A 20266-nucleotide genomic window follows, 5' to 3' on the forward strand; every position below is an offset into this window, starting at 1 on the left:
CTCAGTCATTCACAAACAAATATGGGGCGAGGTTCACCTCTTTGTGAACAAGTGTGTGAGAAAATAGTCGAACAGTTTAAGGACAATGTTCCTCAACGTACAATTGCAAGGAATTTAGGGATTTCATCATCTACGGTCCATAATATCATCAAAAGGTTCAGAGAATCTGGAGAAATCAATGCATGGAAGCGGCAAGGCCAAAAACCAACATTAAATACCCGTGACCTGTGATCCCTCAGGCGGCACTGCATCAAAAAACCGACATCAATGTGTATGGGCACAGGAACACTTCAGAAAACCAATGTCAGTCAATACAGTTCAGCGCTACATCCGTAAGTGCAACTTGAAACTCAACTATGCACAGCAAAAGCCATTCATCAACAACACCCAGAAACGCCGCCAGCTTCTCTGTGCCCGAGCTCATCTAAGATGGACTGATGCAAAGTGGAAAAGTGTTCTGTGGTCCGACGAGTCCACATTTCAAATTGTGTTTGGAAATTGTGGACGTCGTGTCCTCCGGAACAAAGAGGAAAAGAACCATCTGGACTGTTAATGGATGCAAAGTTCAAAAGACAGCATCTGTGATGGTATGGGGCGGTGTTAGTGCCAATGGCATGGGTAACTTACACATCTGTGAAGGCACCATTAATGCTGAAAGGTACATACAGGTTTTGGAGAAACATATGCTGCCATCCGAGCAACGGCTTTTTCATGGACGCCCCTGCTTATTCCAGCAAGACAATGCCAAACCACATTCTGCATGTGTTACAACAGCGTGGCTTCGTAGTAAAAGAGTGCAGGTCTGGCCTGCCTGCAGTCCAGACTTGTCTCTCATTGAAAATGGGTGGCGCATTATGAAGCTTAACATATGACAACAGAGATCCCGGACTATTGAAGAGCTGAAGGTGTACATCAAGAATTCCACCTACAAAGCTTCAACAATTAGTGTCCTCAGTTCCCAAACGTTGATTGAATGTTGCTAAAAGAAAAGGTGATGCAACACAGTGGTACACATGACCCTGTCCCAGCTTTTTTGGAATGTGTTGCAGCCATAATATTCTACGTTTATGATTATTTGCTAAAAACAATAAGGTTTATCAGTTTGAACATTAAATATCTTGTCTTTGTAGTGTATTCAATTAAATATAGGTCGAACATGATTTGGAAATCATTGTATTCTTTTTGTATTTATGTTTCACACAACATCGCAACAACATTGGAATTGGGGTTGTACTTCCTGCGGCTTCTGAGGAAGCATGGCCTGCCACAGGAGCTGATGAGGCAGTTCTACACAGCGGTCATCGAATCAGTCCTGTGTTCTTGCATCACAGTCTGGTTTGGTGGGGCTACAAAAAAGGACAAGCTCCGACTGCAACGGACAATCAAAACTGCTGAAAAGATTGTCTGAAGGATAGACTGATGGATGGATCTATGCATGATAGTTGATAGATTGGTGGATAGAGATGGATTGGTGGATTGATGAATGGAAGGATGGATGGATGGATGGATAAATGGGTAGATGGTACAAAGGATGGAAGAACGATGGATGGATCGATTTTCGAAGGATGGATGGATAGATGAAAGGATAGATGGATGGATTGAAGGATATCTGCGGGATGGTTCAAATGATAGATTGATCGATGAATGAAATAATGGATGGGTGAATGAATAGAAGTGTCATGGTCTGTGTTTTGGTTTGGGTTGTTTAGTTTTGTTCCATGTTTTCCTGTGTTCCATGTTTGTCGTGTGCTCATTTGGTTGTTGTGTCCACCTGTTCTTGTCTACCTTGTGTCGACCAATCAGCTCTCTCCCGCCACTCGTGTCTTGCCCAGGTGTTCCTCGTTGTCTCGTCAATCTTTTTGTATTCAGTTCCCCGGTTTCTTTCAATTCTTGTCGGTTCATTGTCGTTGTCACATGTCTTTGCAGTATGTCATTGTCAGGTGTCATTGTCTCTGTCTGTGCCATGTCATAGTCGCCAGTTGTCGCTCAGTTATTTCATCAGTCATGTCTTGTTTCTTGTTTTGGGTTTACTCAAGTGTTTCTTTGTTACTTTGTGTTTAGATTTTGGACTCTGTTAATTTAGCATTTAGACTTTTTCATGATACTTGTTTTCCTTTGTGTTTGGAATTAAATATAATTTTTTATATAGTCCTGCACTACCCCGTTGCCTCCCTGCTTCCCTGCACTTGGGTCCTCCATGTTCTTGCCTTGCCTTCCTCACCTTCGAACAAACCCCAAACGTGACAAGAAGGATGGATGAATGTTAGGATGATAGTTGGCTGTAAGGATAGATTCATGGAGGATGGTGTGATGGATAGATGGATAAATGGCAGAATACATGTATGGGATAATGGAAGAATACAGTAGGTGAGTGATAAATCCTGTTGATAGATAGATGGAATAATGGAAGGATAGATGGATTTATGGTTCAAAAGATGGATTGATGGATGGTTCAAAGGGTATATTGATGGGGTTCGATAGATGGATGAATGTTGAATTAGTATTTTTCTGTTGTTGTTATAGTTCTATGGAAAGATGGACGTTCATACAGGAGTTGAATGATAAGTGAATGGCGCATATTGTCATCATTGTCCTTTTGCTGCCAATTACGAAATGCTCATATGTTCTTCACCGTGAATATTAATGATGCTTGAATGTGGGTATAAACTCTGTGAGACCCCCAAAACTTCTTCTTCTCTCATGTCACAATCAGACCTGCTGAGCCCCTTGGCGGCGTGCGGCATGATGGGAACAAACACCTCGTGCTGCAGGCAGGATGTAAACATACAATGGAGCACTGTTAACAAGAAAAAAAGCATTAGCTGCTGCAAGGCGCAGTGCAGGTGATTTGTCTGACTGACGTGCACCTGCAGGAAAACCTGTTAAATGTGCCAATACATATATATATATATTTATTTATTTTTTAACCAAGGCAGTTCACATCTCATGGGGGAAGCATAACTATATAAAGGCGTGCAACAACTGTGAAAATGTGCTGTTTCCAAACGTGAGGCTTAGCATTTAGAGATGTGTGTGAATCTCTAAAGCACAATGTTCTCCTACCTAGTTGCAAATTCATTTTTTTAAACCCATCCTCTGTTACCCACTGACAACAGTCGCCGATCTACTGTTTTTCTGCCCACCTGAAATGCCCCAACATGCTGCAAGATGGGGACGAAGCACTGTCTAATATAAAAGTTGTGCTTCGGCACCATCTAATGGCAAATAGGCACAGTATTTACAACCCCAATTCCAATGAAGTTGGGACGTTGTGTTAAACATAAATAAAAACAGAATACAATGATTTGCAAATCATGTTCAACCTATATTTCATTGAATATACTACAAAGACAAGATATTTAATGTTCAAACTTTTAGCAAATAATCATTAACTTAGAATTTTATGGCTGCAACACGTTCCAAAAAAGCTGGGACAGGTGGCAAATAAGACTGAGAAAATTGAGGAATGCTCATCCAACACCTGTTTGGAACATCCCACAGGTGAACAGGCTAAGTGGGAACAGGTGGGTGCCATGATTGAGTAGAAAATGAGCTTCCCTAAATTGCTTAGTCATTCACAAGCAAAGATGGGGCGAGGTTCACCTCTTTGTGAACAAGTGCGTGAGAAAATAGTCGAACAGTTTAAGGACAATGTTCCTCAACGTACAATTGCAAGGAATATAAGGATTTCATCATCTACGGTCCATAATATCTTCAAAAGGTTCAGAGAATCTGGAGAAATCACTGCATGTAAGCGGCAAGGCCGAAAACCAACATTGAATGCCCGTGACCTTCGATCCCTCAGGCGGGACTGCATCAAAAAAACCGACATCAATGTGTAAAGGATATCACCACATGGGCTCAGGAACACTTCAGAAAACCAATGTCAGTAAATACAGTTCGACACTACATCCGTAAGTGCAGCTTGAAACTCTACTATGCAAAGCAAAAGCCATTTATCAACAACACCCAGAAACGCCGCCGGTTTCTCTGGGCCCGAGCTTATCTAAAATGGACTGATACAAAGTTGAAAAGTGTTCTGTGATCCGACGAGTCAACATTTCAAATAGTTTTGGGAAATTGTCCATGTCGTGTCCTCCGGGCCAAAGGGGAAAAGAACCATCCGGACTGTTATGGACGCAAAGTTCAAAAGCCAGCATCTGTGATAGTATGGGGCGGTGTTAGTGCCAATGACATAGGTAACCTACAAATCTGTGAAGGCAATGCTGAAAGGTACATACAGGTTTTGGAGAAACATATGCTGCCATCCAAGCAACGTCTTTTTCATGGACGCCCCTTCTTATTTCAGCAAGACAATGCCAAACCACATTCTGCACATGTTACAACAGGGTGGCTTCGTAGTAAAAGAGTGCGGGTACGAGAATGGCCAGCCTGCAGTCCAGACCTGTCTCCCATTGAAAACGTGTGGCGCATTACGAAGCGTGAAATACGACAACGGAGACCCCGTATGTAGTAAATGAGGATAAAGATGATCTTCCGTTGTTTGGTTCCAAATGCAATTGAGTCGGACGTGTTTGTTCCACAGTGTTGCGTGCTAACAAAAACAGCAGTACCTACCAATGCACATAAACAGTTGCTCCGATTAATTAAAATGTGGACACTTACCACATTACACACCAACATTAAATATCATATTACATTATGTGGCGCTGTGTTCCAGTAGACTCTGACACGGTTGCCCCACAATGTTATGTGTTTCCATGTTTATATTACCACTACTGTATATTGCATTATCAGCAATAACAGTCTCCTTTGTGTTTTCCCAGCAGGCACTGCGGCAGGTCTAGGATGACTGGCAAGAGCCAGACCAGCAACGTGACTAACAAGAATGACCCGCGCTCACTCAACTCACGTGTCTTCATCGGCAACCTCAACACGGCGGTGGTGAGCAAGGCCGACATCGAGGCCATCTTCGCCAAGTACGGCAAGATCGTGGGCTGCTCCGTACACAAGGGTTACGCTTTCGTCCAGTATTCCAGCGAGAGGAACGCCCGGGCGGCCGTGGGGGGCGAGAACAACAGAGTCATTGCAGGACAGTCGTTAGGTAACGTTGATTTCATGTTACAGTGTCGGTATTCATACAAAGTACCCCTCGATAAATCGGCTCCATTTGGATTTTAATAAATTATAGGGGCAAAAGAATATAAAATGTGTGTACCAAGCCTAATGCAATTATAATTTTCTGGCTCAAATTGAGGCCAACGTTGAACCATTCTGAACTGCCCCTCTTTCTGTGACATACTTACATTATCTGTCTTAAGTAACATATTACCCAGGACTGTTCCTGCTACAGCACCGCCCGTTGACTTAATAGCGCAATTTCAATTATAAATGACACGGTATGGCTGTAGTTATGCCCGTTGTTCTGTCGTCCCTCCCCCAGTCGCTCAGCCCCTCTATCTTGTTTTCGTTCTCTTCCCAGCCTATCCTCTATCCCTCTACTCTGTCTCTCCATCTCAACCCAACCTCCCCAGCCAATTTGTCGTCCCACAGAGTCTGCGTTCTGTTCAAGGTTTTTTCCCTTGGAGCGAAATTTTCCTTACCTGTCGTCAAATGCTTGCTTATGTGGGGTTCAGTTAGTTTTCTCATATACTGTACATACAGTACAATATATATAATGTATGAGGAGTGTGGTTCTTGGCCTGCTCAATGTGTAAAGCACCTTGAGATAACTTCTGTTGTGATTTGGCGCTATATGAAAACCCAATTTAGTGCAAAATAACAGTTTTGATGACGATCAGAGGTTTTTGGACTCCGTCTAATTCCAGGCTGCCTCCAAATTTTATATGTAGGAAAAAACCTGCAACAAGCAGGAAGGGTCGATTACCAATTATTCCAAAAGTGTAAAACACTTGACAGTTAGCATCTACATATTTCAGGATTTGTACCCTTATTTAATTTTTTTGACACATTTTTTGTTGTTGTTTGCAGTCTTTGTGACCTTGAATGTCTCGCAAATAGGAATATAAAGCAGACCGAAGAAGAAAGCGAAAGTCAGGGCGAGCTGGTGCACGTCTGTGCGTCTATGGATCCCTCCCTTTAAATCCTCTCAATATTACTTATTGATTTGTTCATCGGCTCGTCTATAGTCTTTGCCCTTCCTCTCGTTGAATACAAATGAACTTCTTTCTGCAGTGAGTAGTGTTCACTTAATTGGACTGAGGGGAAGTGTGTGTGTGTGTGTGTGTGTGTGTGTGTTTGTCATGTACATTAGGGACCAATCCCATTGACAACAGGGGTGAAAACACCCTTTCCATCGACATTGTAAAACCTTTAATACACTCAATGTTTAAGTCACATACAAATGCTAATTGCTAGTGCGCTAATGCGAATCGCGATCGCTAACCGTTTAGCATTTAGCACACCAAATTTATACCATACTCTCAGTACCAACATATGCAGGTTAAGTATCGAAGTCTTTTCACTTCCTGTCTTGAAAGGATTTATTTTACTTTTTTGGAGTTGTACAGACTATAGGTCACATTAAAGGGGGGGGGGGAAGTTTTGACATAATCTTGGTGTTTTTTATATCACAAAAACCCGGCATTTAACAAGTGCGTGTAGACTTTTTATATCCACTGTACTGAAATTGTTCAGCCCTTTTGTAGCCCTCAAGGAGTTAAAATTACCAAGACTTGTGTGGCCTGCTTCATTCCCACTGTGCACCAAAATATGGAAATTAGTGCTGGTTGCGTGGCACGGTGGACGACAAATCCAGCTTCGCCTGTGTGGAGTTTGCATGTTGTCCCCATGTCTGCGTGGGTTTTCTCCGGTTTCCTCCCACATCTCAAAAACATGCATGGTAGGTTAATTGAAGACTCTAAATTGTTCGTAGGTGTGAATGTGAGTGTGAATGTTTATATGTTTATATGTGCCCTGCGATTGGCTGGCGATCAGTTCAGGGTGTACCCCGCCTCTCCCCGAGAGTCAGCTAGGATAGGCTCCAGCACGCCTGCGACCTTAGTGAGGATAAGTGGTGTGGAAAATGAATGAATGAGTGCTGGTTGCTGGACAGGTGCCATCTCACTGCTGAGGTGCCCTTGAACCCTCGCACGCATGTGTGTGTGTGTGTGTGTGTGTGTGTGTGAGAGAGTAGAAAAATTTAATTTTCCCCTCAGAGAAGGTGGCGGCTCCTTTTACTTCTTTTGCTGTACAAGGTTAGGAGCTGTGTGCCGTTAAAGCAACTGAGCATATGATTTTTTAATTGAGCTTTTAGGCTGCACTGTCACAATTACTCACCCCGCTGTGTCTTTTTTGCCCACTTCTGTATTAAAAGATCATTATTAACTTGTCTCTGCAAAGTAAAGTAAAGAAGATAATAAGAGAGTAAAATGTGTAGCAGTCTGTCAAGAGTAAAATGAAGGGGGAATCGTGTGTTAAAACAGACACTGTGGAATTTGGTTAGGTTCAAAACGAAGATTCAACAATGACAATTTTTTTGTTCATATTGAGGAAAATAAATCCCACATAGGAAAAAAATTGAAATCCAAATAATGTGTGCTAGAGTCAAATAGTGGCCATCGTAAAACCTTCATTGAACTAACAACTTCTCTTATCTATTTTTCTGCTAAAAATAATGAAACTGGCAGTCATTTCCAATAATACCAATCGGTTTTGGAGCAATCGGTAAATAATTAATTGCCCTGGGAACGGCCATTTTTCATCACCAAAGTCAATACGCAGCCACGTCTTGGTTTGACATTAGCGACAATTAGCTGCATAGATGGTGTGGACAAAGGAATGTACTATACCATCATGCGGCAGTATTTACTCATATTTTATGGATTGTCACTGTTGGGCAGAATCCTCCCACCTCCAAAATGACAACTTTTGAGGAATTAAAAAAAACATCTTGCTTGAGTTTCCAAACACTGCTTTGTTCAATTTGGTATTATACCTTGTGATGCTTTCATACACTGTTGCACACTCAAATCAACACAACAAGCACCCTAAAATTATGTTCAATCACTAAATGAATACGGTGTCATTGATAATAATGGTAGTAACGTGGCGCCATTCCGCCGTAGTCTGATGACGCCACCACCACCGTACAAAAAGCCTTAAACTTCACAAAAGCAAGCGCCCGTGTCATGTCATCTTCCCAAACTCTTTTTCAAAGGTGAATGATGCAATCAATCAAAGAGTGAGCTGACAAAACCCTTGTATAACCCGGATCTGATCTATTTTTTTCCTTCCTTTCCTTTGTGCATCTTTTCTATATACTTCCTTCAACCCTCCTTCCAACCTCCTTACTTCTACCGCCCTTTCTTCTTTCCTTTTATCCTTCTTTCCTTCCTTCTACTCATCCTTATTTCTTTCCTTCCTTGCTTCCTCGGTTTCATATCCCTTCCCTCTTTCCATCTTTCCTTCCTTCCAGCTATTCTTCTTCCCTCCCTACCTTACACCTCTTTCCTTTCATCATTTCCTTCCTTCCTTCCTCCCATCCTTTCCTTATTTCCTTCCTTACAGCGACTCTTTGTCTATCCTTCCATTCATCTGTCCTTCCTTCTTTCTTTCCTTCCTCCCTTTAATACGTTAGTTTCAAAAGTGTACACAGTACCTCCTTTTGTCCCACACTGTCTATACAGTATAGCATAGACTAGTATTAAGAATGCACAGAAAGTGTGAGTGTAGCACCGCAGGTTTGAACGGGTCGCCTCTCTCAACATGAACTTGTGAACTGTGTCTTTAAAACATGAAGTTCACGTTAGGCTACGCTGTCGAGGGGTTACGCTTTCCTCTTGTGCTGATGACTCACAGGCCTGGAGGAAGTTGACGAGGTCACATCAAGATCACACTGACATATTACGTGTGTATATTGTGTGTTACGCTAATTCACTTCCGACGAGCTGATGTCCAATCCAGTCGGATGGCGACTGCTGACTCAGTATGTGTCCGTTTGTGTAGTGCTGAATCATGCATGTACTGTGTAATAGTCCTGCAGTGCCTCTTTGTGGATGAAACACGCCACTGCAGTTTCTAAAAACCAAGTACATGTCCAACTTTGAACATCCGCCATACTGACCTGATTTGGTTTCTTTAGATTACTATGTATTCCCCAAGGTGATCAAAAGAGCTCAGCGGTCAACATTTCGCCACAGATGATGATGTCATTGATGACGTAGAGGACTCAAGCTTCTATGGAGAGGGGATCCATAAACTCAACGACCGCTGGAATAAGTGTGTAAAGTTAAAAGAGGACTATGTTGAAAAATAAATGTTGCAATTTGCCGTAGAAAAAATGTACCCTAGGCCATGAACCTTCAGTGCCCCCTCTATTATTATATTTTATGTTCTATTTGTTTTATCTTATTGGTTATTTAAATTTTATCTTATATTTCTCATATTTCATGTTTTATATTTTGTTTTATTTTATATAATACATATTTGTATTATTTTGTATATTTGTATATTTGTATATACAAAAAAATATTTGATTTATATATATTTTTACACTATTTCCTTTAGAGTACATTATATATTTTTTTCTTTTAGTCTTCTCTGCATGCTTTTTTATGAATTGAACAAATGTACTTATTTTTCATATAATAGTATATATTTTGCATTTCTAGTTTAATCAATAAGCTGATAAATTTATCTCTCCCAAACATTTTTTTTTGTATTTTCCCAGCTCTGTGAACACTAGATGGCGCTAGTGGGGGGGGGGGGGGGTTAGGAGTTCATTTTTCAGCTGCAAATGTTTTAATTATGAGCACATTATTTTTCTCTCCTGTTATTATCGCTTATTTGCCTTAAGAAACCAAGCCAAAAACGTGTGTGTGTGTGGGGGGGGGGGGGGGTTGCTTGATAGCCGCAAAACCCATGTGATGATAATGAGACGCATTAATTATACAGTACCAAAGTGGCTTCATCTCCTGTGGCCCCCAAGGCAGCAACAGCTGTCAAACTGTATGTCTGTCAAGTGTTCAACGCTTTCAATTCATTGAAAGAGACGAGACGGATGAAGGGCGAAACAAAAAAACGAGCGACATTCCATTTAGAAGCGGATCAAAGTGCACATTTTCACTGAGGGAGGTCACTGCTCGTTTCTCGTCGCGAAGATGCATGAATTTTACAAGAGTGTTCAAACTGACTCATTTTATCGTAGACATTCTACATTAAATAGTGGCCTCCCCTCTAATACAGGGTATCTGCAAATTTTTAATCAACAGAGTATTCAATTAACTACTCATAAATGTGACAGTCCTTAAATCTGCCGTTTAAAATGTCCTAAAAATGCCAAAGACACGAAACAACATTGCTACATTTGTTAACAGAGTGCTATATTATCAGGCCCATTTATACGGCAGGTCTTAAATTAAGTCTAAAGAGGTCTTAAAAATGCCTTATCGACTTCCTTGACCCCCTAGATACCCTTAAACAGACACAGTGACTCACTTAGTCACTGCGTACATCCACTTGAACTCATTAACGCCTCACATCAAAGAGACGAATAATAATAATAAAGAGCTGATGCCACGAGTTAGCTGTACATATGGGACTCAAATCCAGCCAGACCGGAGGTGATGATTTAGGCTACATGTATTTGATTGACATCTATAAGAGGTAAAATATCACCAAATGTATTATAGGCATCAAGTATTTAAGAGTGAGATGCAAGTTGAGAACGAAAGTGAGATTACTCATTAGTTGTTTCATTTTGCGCCCAACATGAAAAATATATAGATTGAATAGGAAGAATACGATATCACTTTTTGCCAACCAACACACCGCCTGACTATTTGGTGATGACGCTCCTATAACGTAACCCACGGCAAAAATATAACAGAAGAAATGGCAAACGTTCGAATCTCCATTACCCACTCCTTCGTGATCACATGTTGCGAAGGGAAGGCCTTAAATGTTCAAAGTGTTGTAAATTAACATGCTCAAAGTGGTGTTAAAATGACAACTGTAAATACCCTAGAATAGACGCCGCGCCTCAGTTAGTCACTAGTTGGCCTTACAATTACTGGGGCGGCATGACGCAGAGGGGAAGTGTGCACCATGAAACCAGAGGGTCGCCGGTTTGTACGCCCACCTGACCTTTCGTCGTCGTGTCCCTGGGCAAGACACTTAACGCACGTTGCCTAAGAATGAATGAATGCGGTTGGAGGTTTGTTGCTGGTCGGAGGGGTCGTAGGTGCAGAATGGCAGCCGCGCTTCCATCAGACTGGGCAGATGTGGCAACACAAGTGCATAGCTTACTACAACTAGGGGGTGAGACTGTGGCGTAAATAATCGATGTGTGCAATTGTGCACTGTTTTTGAGTGCTTTGAATAGCGCTATGTAAGTGGTATGCATTATTTTTCGTATTATTTAAATACCACATAAGTATGCAAAACAGCGATACTCGAGTAAAAATACAGGTATCTCAACACAATATAACTGGTAGAAGTTCAAGCCACTTTGTAGAATATTACTTGAGTAAAAGTGTGAAAGTATCTGACAGTAAATGTACTTATCAAAAGTCCTTTTCTCACTTTGAATGTGCTTAAAATCTCAAGTATTTGAAAAAGTGAGAGGTTAGAGTTGTTTTTATTCAGTGGTTTAGTTAAAGATCTGCTTGTAGGCTAATGTGCGACGCTAGCATAAGTTAGCCTGGCTATCACGTTAACCATGCGTCTAATAGTAACAACAAGATCACTGACGTTTTGACTTCACTGGATTCATATGAATTCCACGTTTTCTGTCACGTTAGGTAGGCATAAGAAAAGAAAAAAAGAAAAGAAAAAACTGAAAGCACGTTTCCCATAGAAATGAATGACCGTCACCACCCCCCAAAAAAATTCCTCCACCCCCGAGGAAGCTTTGACAAATGGTACGGTCCGAAGCGGCTCGGCTATGAGTCTGGAGCTTGAAGCACACACGCAGGCTGTTTTGGGGGCGAAGGAGAGGTGAGGAAGAAGAGGTAAATAAGAGGTAAAGTTGATCTTGCATCTTTTTGCATCTTTTTCGTCCGTTCCTGACATGTACAAAGGCAGGCGCCGCCGCGTTCAGAGATGTGAGTATACATACTATACAATATGTGCTTTTGGTAGTCAGTGTTGGGTGAAAATGTGTTTGGCAATAGTCTTTCAAATTGATTCTCTAGCAGTTACTACTGGACATGCGAGGATATGTATGTCTTTTGCATGCAAATTGAGCACACTACAGTATATTACATTCCTACAGTACATTTCCAATGCTGACCAATGCACTTAAATGCTCCGTCAATGTTTAAGTCATGACAGTATATCCCAATAAGGGGGAACATGCATTGGATTCGTAGTCTCTCAAAAAGATTAGGTATCAGCTTTTTTATGCATCTAGTTGGAATTTTGTGTGTTTGTGATAGTACGGATCAAAAATGGTATCGCCTTGAGTTTAATGTATCATTGGGATGTAACTCTTTTGATGGACGTTTACGGTACATGTAGATCCAAATTCCTTTCTTTATTGTACTCTAGTTTATTTTTTTAATTCTAGAATTGTTTTTTAATATTTTTTTTTTTTACCCCCCCCCCCCCCCCCCCCCCAAAAGAAAAAAACATTTGGCTTCCTTAAACCTGTCGATACCCTTTAATAGGCACAGTGACTTAATTAGACAATGTAAATGTTTATATTATTATTTTATTCCTAATTAAAAAATATTTCGGGGGGTTTCTTTTGTCACCCAATCACGAACATTCTTAATAAAATTAAAATAAACCAATATTACTCACTTCTTCATATTGGAGATGTTGAACATGATGTAATTCAACATATTTTTATTGTTTAAAATACTTTAAATAGATCATGATACATGTAAAGTTGTATATATAAGTGTTACATGAAAAATAAAACTATAACTAAAAATATTTGGACATTTTCCTAAACAACTAAAGGATGCCTGTTAGGCTAAATTGTTGTCGTTTATCATCCTCCACTTCTAGATAATTCATAGTCTTATTTCCAGTATGAAATTGGACTGTTTTTCTCTCTCTCTCTGCACAATATCAATATCTCCCTTATTTTTAATAAATTGATGGAGGTTTTTCTTTGTCTTTTGGACTTGATGGCAGGTTTTATGCAGCTTTAAAGCAGTCCGCAGTGATTACTCGGTAGTGGAAAATGATATGCCTATTGAGTGTGGTGCACTCGCCTCTCAATTGCTCTGTGAGGAGTCGGCTTGCATAAGACGGCTCTCAGATGGTATGTGCAATAATTGGAATTATGAATATGTAATAACATCTGACTCAGGAGGATGCATTGGAACATTTGCTATTCGTGGTGGGATTGGGAAAAACACAACACATTACCACTAGCTGCAAATTAGCTGGATTGTTGTATCGTTTGGATATTAACGGAAGAAAATTTAAATAGCATAAAACTCAGAACTCAAAGCTGGAATCTCACAAAACTTTGCCAAATTTCGACCTTAGCATACCTTGCTGCAGGTCAGGTCAACAAGCGCTAACATTAGTTGCTAACACTTGCCACAAACTGGTCGTATTGTTGTACACTTTGGATAACGACTAAAATGATGGGAAAAAATATGACAAAACTGAGAAATCAAACCTGAAGTCTCACAAGACGTTAGCAAAGTTCGACCTTGGGGTACATTATCGGATTTCAGTTCAGCGAGCACATTATCAGCCAACGTTGGGCGCAAAATAGCTGTATTATACACTTTGGATAACAACTAAAACGATGCCTAAAAACATGCCTTTAAATCCAAAACCCAGAAATAAAACCTCAAAACTAATGAGACTCAAGGCAAATCTCAACATAGGGAGTAGCTCACGAGGACTCAGTTCAACGAGCTCTACAGTTGGCTAGTTAATATGAGCCTCACACTTTACCAAAAAAGTTTCGGAAAAAAAATGCCCTTTAAGTCGCAAAAACACTTGGAAAACAAACCTCAGATCTCACGACGCTTTCGTTGGCTTGTTTTGCGACACTTATTCCAATAGATGGCGCAGTCTGAACAAAAGGGTAAACAATTGCGAAAAGTTGCTGCTAACCCTTGCCGCAAACTACCTGCATTGTTGTATACTTCGGATACAACAAAGAAATTAATGGAAAAAATACGCCTTTAAAGTAGCATGAGAAACTCATAAATCAAACCGTAGACCTACTCAAGGTCACGTGAGACATTGGCAAATTTCGACCTTGCCTATCTCATTGGAGCAGACCGATTATTCAAATTTACAGATCAGTTCAAATTAATTTGCCTGCAAGTGTTTTTAAAATACATTTCCTAGCAGCTTCTGTAGTTCAAATTGTATAAATTGTTGAACATTTAAAATGTTAATTTATTTAGGATCACGTTTACATGCAGTACATGTTTTGACAAAAGGGGCACTTTCCGAAAGGAACCATTTGTTTTCACATGATCGGTGAAGAATTTTTTGGGGTTGGAACAAGCGTTTCAAAGCTTGTTTGGTATCGGGAAGAATGAACCAAATCCTAAAAGGTGAAAACAAACCAAAAAAACAAAACTTTTGGGAACAATGTCATTGTCATTTGCTTTTTCGACTGAATGGAAAATTGGTTTTGGATTTTATTGACAAAAAATGTGAGATTTTCTTTATAGCCCATATCACCTAGCACTAGAAACTTGCTTTATTCAATCTGCATGATTTCCATGTGAAAATGTGTTGACCAGCAGCACTAGCAAAGATCGAGTGGCAAGTTTTGCATGGAGCAGGTTGCCGTGTGTCTTCTGGGATGGATTCCAGACAGATAATTTTCAGCACAGTGGCAGCAGGCACGATTGTTTGCGCACAGATTGATGAGCATATGCTAAGTGTTGCACTTAGGTGCTGCGTATATATCATAAATGACATGCCAAGATGTAAGAGGAAGAACGTTTCCAGCACATTTCCATTGTGAGCTGGTTGAAAGTGTGTTGCCTTAATTATCCTATCACTTAATCTCTAAAATAAAAAAAATAAAAAACACACTGCTTAAAGGTCCTTAAAAAATGCCACATTGTTCCATTGTGTGGAAAAATATAATTGAAGTCAACAGTTCATTTTGCTCTCAATAATAATACAAAACAGACTGTCAGGTGGTAGCATGCATTAAAATATAAAAGGGGTTCATCCTTATTTGTAGTATTTCCTAATAATTTTGTTTTAGTCAAATATTCAAAACATATATTCTTTTCACAAACATACAACAACAAACCAAAAAATAAACAACAAAAAAACCTTTATTTGTATCTATTTTTGTCCGTCTGTAGTAGTTTGTAATATATGAAATATTATATATGAAAATATTTAAAATACCATTACCATGTACTATTTACCACTATCTGTCAAATTGCTGCTTGTTGTGAAGTGAGTTGAGTTCACTGCCACCATACAGTGCTCCTATGTCAAAAGGTCTCCCGTAAGTCAAAGCAAAACAATCGGCCAATCAACTGCTCGTATCTCAAAAACCTCATAAGTCGGGTAAGGCACCATTTAGGACATATTGAGCCCATATTTAGTGAATTAGAGCTCTTTAGAGTTGATTGAAATGGCCTGAAATTTTTCTTAAAAGTTGTAAATTGTACTTTTTTAAAGCTCAATTTTTGTCTTCAAATTAGTTGACACATAAACGGCAACTCTTTGTATCTGAGTCGTATACTGAGGGCTTTTTTGTCTCTTTTGCTTGCTTAAAAGGCCGTAGAAGAATGAATTATCATGAAAATGTTGCCCCATCAGCTTTTATCCAAATGAAACGGTAAACCTGTAGTGTGGCACTGCGCTCATGATGTATTTATCCCTTCAAATTACCATACTTGGGCCTATCTCATAAAAAATAATCACATTAGGAGCTCAGGACGAAATTTACGGGCTGCCAAAGTGGCCATTTTCCTCACGGGGGCTCGAGAGTAAAGTACAGAGAATTCATTAAGGAAGGACGAGGTGCTGATTAATCCACACCTTTTGAACATAGCGAAGATTATTCGATACAAGGTGTTCCCTGCCTCGGCATCCTCACACTGGACTTGATGGGAATGGACATTTTACAGCCTTCAACAGTGATGAATGTTCCAGTAGACGCGTGACGTGGTCACGCCACAATGTTGTGCACGCCTAAGTTGTTCGTCCTTTTTCCTCCTCTTTTTTTTTTCCCTTCCAGGCATTTAGCTGGAATCACTCATTGGTGTTGTGTGTAGTTACTGAAGTTAAGATAGACCAAAGATAATTGAGATAAACCACAGATTGCACAGGTGATGACTGACATGCAGACAGACCAACGAAAGGTACCGTAATTTCTCGTGTATAATGCACATTTCCCCCCCCAAATTTTTTTTTGTCAAAAGTCAATAGTGCACATTATGCATAGCTATAGGGCCAAATGAAAATAGCGTTCACATTTTATAAATGTATGCCGCCATCTAGAGGTTATGAAAAAGCTGTACACTTTCATTCCAATATGCCACCGCCACCTAGAGGTTATGAGAAAGGTGTAGCCTACACATTCATTCCTATATGACAGGGGTACATATGACTGCATATATGTACAGTTGTGCTCATAAGTTGACATACCCTGGCAGAATTTGTGAAATAATTGTTTTTTTAAAATACGGCTGATGACTGAACAACAGCCATCATTAATTTCTTTATGGTTATGTTTTGTTTAATGATAATGCTTTTCTGAAATGTTTGACCGTTTAATTTGAATCCCATTACTGGCCCTTCATATTTTCTTTAAAGAATTGTACCCATCTTATAAAGTCTGCCTGGGTAATCAAACATATGAGCACAACTGTGTTTTTTCTCATTTACGGAATACAAGTAGGCCTGTGAATTTCAAAATAAGAGCAAGTAAATAAAAATAAAGTATTACGTGTTCAAATTAAGTGCTTAACTTCAGAATAATACTTGGAAAAAAAACTACCAAAATACAGATGGTAATTCATGTTTGGATCATATGGGTAGAAGCAAAATCATGCATTGTAAAAATGCATTATACATGGGTAGAATGGTTTTCCAGAATTTCAAGATCAACTTTGGGGGTGCATATTATACATGGGTGCGCATTAGACACGAGAAATTAAGGTAAGTGACATTAGCAACCAATTGCTGGTGTTGAGGGTAACGATTGACATATAGACCGACCAACGACGACTGAGTGACTTAATTGACCAATAATTAGTGTTGTCGGAAGTGACTGACATGTAGACTGACCAACAAAATGCAAGTAACTTGCTGTGGTTGCTTGTTATGATGGACATAAAGACCGACCAATGATGAATGAGTGACTTAAACGACAAGTCACTGGTGTTGCAGGTAATGACGAGCGCTCAGACCCGCCCCCTAAAAGCCCATTCGCTATTCGTATTGACAGTAGCGAATGACTAGCGAATCACAATCAAATCGTTATTCCTTGTACTATTCCGAAATAATAGTCCAACAAATGGAAAAATCCAAATTGATCATTTGAAAACGAACCGGTAAGAGAGGACTCTGGCACGTTTTGACTGAGGTGTTTTAGCTACTGTGACTCCGTACAGAAAAGTTTGTGTTTTTAGTTTAAAATGGGCTTACTTTAACCAGGATCCCGCACTGTAACATGGCCACAGGTCGAGTGTTTTAAGTAGTATTTGAATTAGTAAATGCAGCGTGGCAGCATTGCAGCTCTTGTCAGAATAAAGTAAGTACTGTGTTATTCTTTGATTCGTTGTGATTCAAATCCAAAGTTTTCTGCCTCGGGATTAGTTTTTTTTCCCGGCCCACTTGAATGCAGTACTGAGTCACCAATGATTCGTTCGTAGCCCTTGTAATGACTAACGTGGTTCGAAACAATGCTGACTGAGCGATAAACCGCTAGTGTGCAAATTGTGATTGACATGTAAACTGACCAATGGTGAGCATGTGATCTAGTTATATGTCTTTAAAGGTGATTAGCATTCCAGTGGATACCTGACAATCCACAGTGTTGTGTGCAAGTAATTTGTTGGTCCCATTTTAAATGAGTTCTCAAGCATGTAGCCAGAATCACTCATCGAAACTGTCGGCTTTGTCATCCCGTCCTTCCGAGAGGAAATTTGCTCTCTGGCCTTATAAAAAAGAAAAACGTTGCGTGTGCCCTTGAGACAAGATTGGGGATTACTGAAGTCTGGCCTGTCAGATTTACAAGGCACGGAGAACACGGCGTAGATTGAACTCTCCGGAGCGCTGTGTTGTAGGATGATGCTTCTTAGAAGCGCATTTGTATTGGCGCAAGTGCCGTGCGTGATCGCATCATCAAATGCGCAGCGCTCACCCACTCTGAGGAACACCCGTCACAGCCAACGCTGACTTTGTTCTGACTTTCCCTGACAAAAGATTAGCTTTGGGGATTAACGTCATGTAGTCTCGCTTTCATGTGGTGTCATACATCACTGCCCTGTGAACACTCAGTGAAGTACAATCACCTGGACTCATCTAAAGCAATCTTATAGAGGAGTTACAGAAAAAGATATTTTTTAAAAATGGATATAGTGGGGACCAGACTAAAGTGTTTTTCAAGCCGTTGTCCAGATGAGTTTTGTGCTTTGACTTGAATTTTGAGATACAGGTGCCATATGGTGGCAGTGAACGCAACTCAACTCACTTCAGAACAAGCAGCAGTTTTGCAAATTTTTTTTTTTCATAAAAGAGGCTTCAAACTAAACACTAAATAAAGAGAATAGCACGTTCTGTATTTATAACAACCACATAACCTTAATGCTAGCCCACAATCGGAAACGCCATAGAAGAGCAAACGAATAGAATTGGTGTTGTGATGCTATAAACCTTTTAAGCAACGGATATTTGAACACAAATGGTTGAGCAGCACATGTAGACGGATGATATAACAATACAGGCATATTGTTTTCTTTCTTTCTTTCTTTCTTTCTTTCTTTCTTTCTTTCATTATTCTCCTTTTTCTGGGGAAAATGACTAATATACTGCAGTTTACTGAGAAACTGACTGTTCCTATGTATATCCATATGTCTGCAGTAGGCTTTACACGATCAGGACTTTTGGGGCCGTTCACCGATCAGCGAGTTTAAAAAAAACAATAACCGATCACCGATCCAATCCAAGATGGAGGAACGTGTCTATTTAAATGACCTGTTCATTTACTGTATATACTTGTGTACTTAATTGCTGCAAAAAAATATATATTTACAATAAATAATGTATCTTTGTCCCTCTATTTATGACAGTGAGGCATAGTGACAGAACAAATGAATGGTCTTCTATTAGATGGCAGGAAGTAAATACAGTAATTAATGTATCCACTTTGTGACATTTGTGTTTGTTGGTGTGCCGTGAGATTTTTAAATTCTAAAATATGATCTTTGGCTCCATAAAGGTTGGAAATCACTGCTCTAGTCAGATCGTGTATTCTAATCAGTCAGGTCAAACCAACATTACATGACAGAAATTATGGGTGCTAACATAAGTGTAATTAAATTACTTTATTTGTAATTAAATTACTTCATCCACACTGAAACTTTAGAGCATGATTCGACAGAACAGCGGCACGTTTACTTCTTGCTACCACTAGCTTGCTAGGCTACATAACATTTTATTGCCTGCTTGCGAGCCGTATCGTATTAAAAGTACCTGAACATACCTCAAGCAAGCCTTAAACGAACGTCCTCTCCAGTCCTGAGCACCGGCGACCACCAACACACGTTTTCCCCCATTTTGTCCTTGTAATACAAAGTCGACGCGATCCACTCTTGTCGTCGTCGCCACGGTAACGAGTGTATCCGGTTGCATTAGAGTTGACAAGATAAAGCCCAATGATCGTAAAAACGGGATGCGGTGGTATCGGAATACACAATTTTATTGCAGTAGTCTGACAGTGCAATCGTGAAAGAGCAAATTTGTCTTGTAGTCTGATGTGCGTCTGTAGTGTTGTCTTTTCCACACTACCGACATGTTTTTTATTTATTTATTATTATTTTATTTTATTTTTTAAATAACTTAATTGGCCGTCATATATTTACAGTACGACATCAAAAGACACGCGACAAGGCTAAAAATAAACTAGCTTTTGGATTCCAATATACTGTGCACGCAGCGACGCGGAGTAAATGTCTTTTGCGGATCGGATCGGCCAATTATGACGTTCAAGCCGATCAGCATAAAATGCTAAATATCGATCGATACCGATCAGCCCGATAAAATCGGTGAAAAGTCTAGTCTGTAGTATACATGATTATGCCCATAACCCATCTTTGGTCAGTCTGGATGTCAGTGCTTGGTCATTTGGTCACTCTTCATTGATCAGTCTCAATTAAATCAT

The 20266-nt window shown here is 40.0% G+C and overlaps 1 protein-coding gene across 8 annotated transcripts in view; it reads left to right on the top strand.

Annotated features, from left to right (window-relative positions):
- The window catches only part of LOC133411475 (RNA-binding Raly-like protein), a 46323-nt gene that overhangs the window by 15586 nt on the left and 10471 nt on the right, over positions 1–20266 (top strand). For 6 of the 8 annotated variants that reach the window (XM_061693913.1, XM_061693914.1, XM_061693909.1 and 3 more), the window contains exon 2: positions 4788–5065. In XM_061693913.1, coding sequence (XP_061549897.1) covers positions 4810–5065 — 256 coding nt within the window. In that variant the 5' untranslated portion in view covers positions 4788–4809. The remainder of the gene's footprint in view (positions 1–4787; positions 5066–20266) is intronic. The other 2 variants (XM_061693915.1, XM_061693916.1) reach the window with 1 other exon arrangement.

The sequence above is a fragment of the Phycodurus eques genome, chromosome 13 (genome assembly GCF_024500275.1).
Source record: "Phycodurus eques isolate BA_2022a chromosome 13, UOR_Pequ_1.1, whole genome shotgun sequence".
Taxonomy (NCBI): domain Eukaryota; kingdom Metazoa; phylum Chordata; class Actinopteri; order Syngnathiformes; family Syngnathidae; genus Phycodurus; species Phycodurus eques.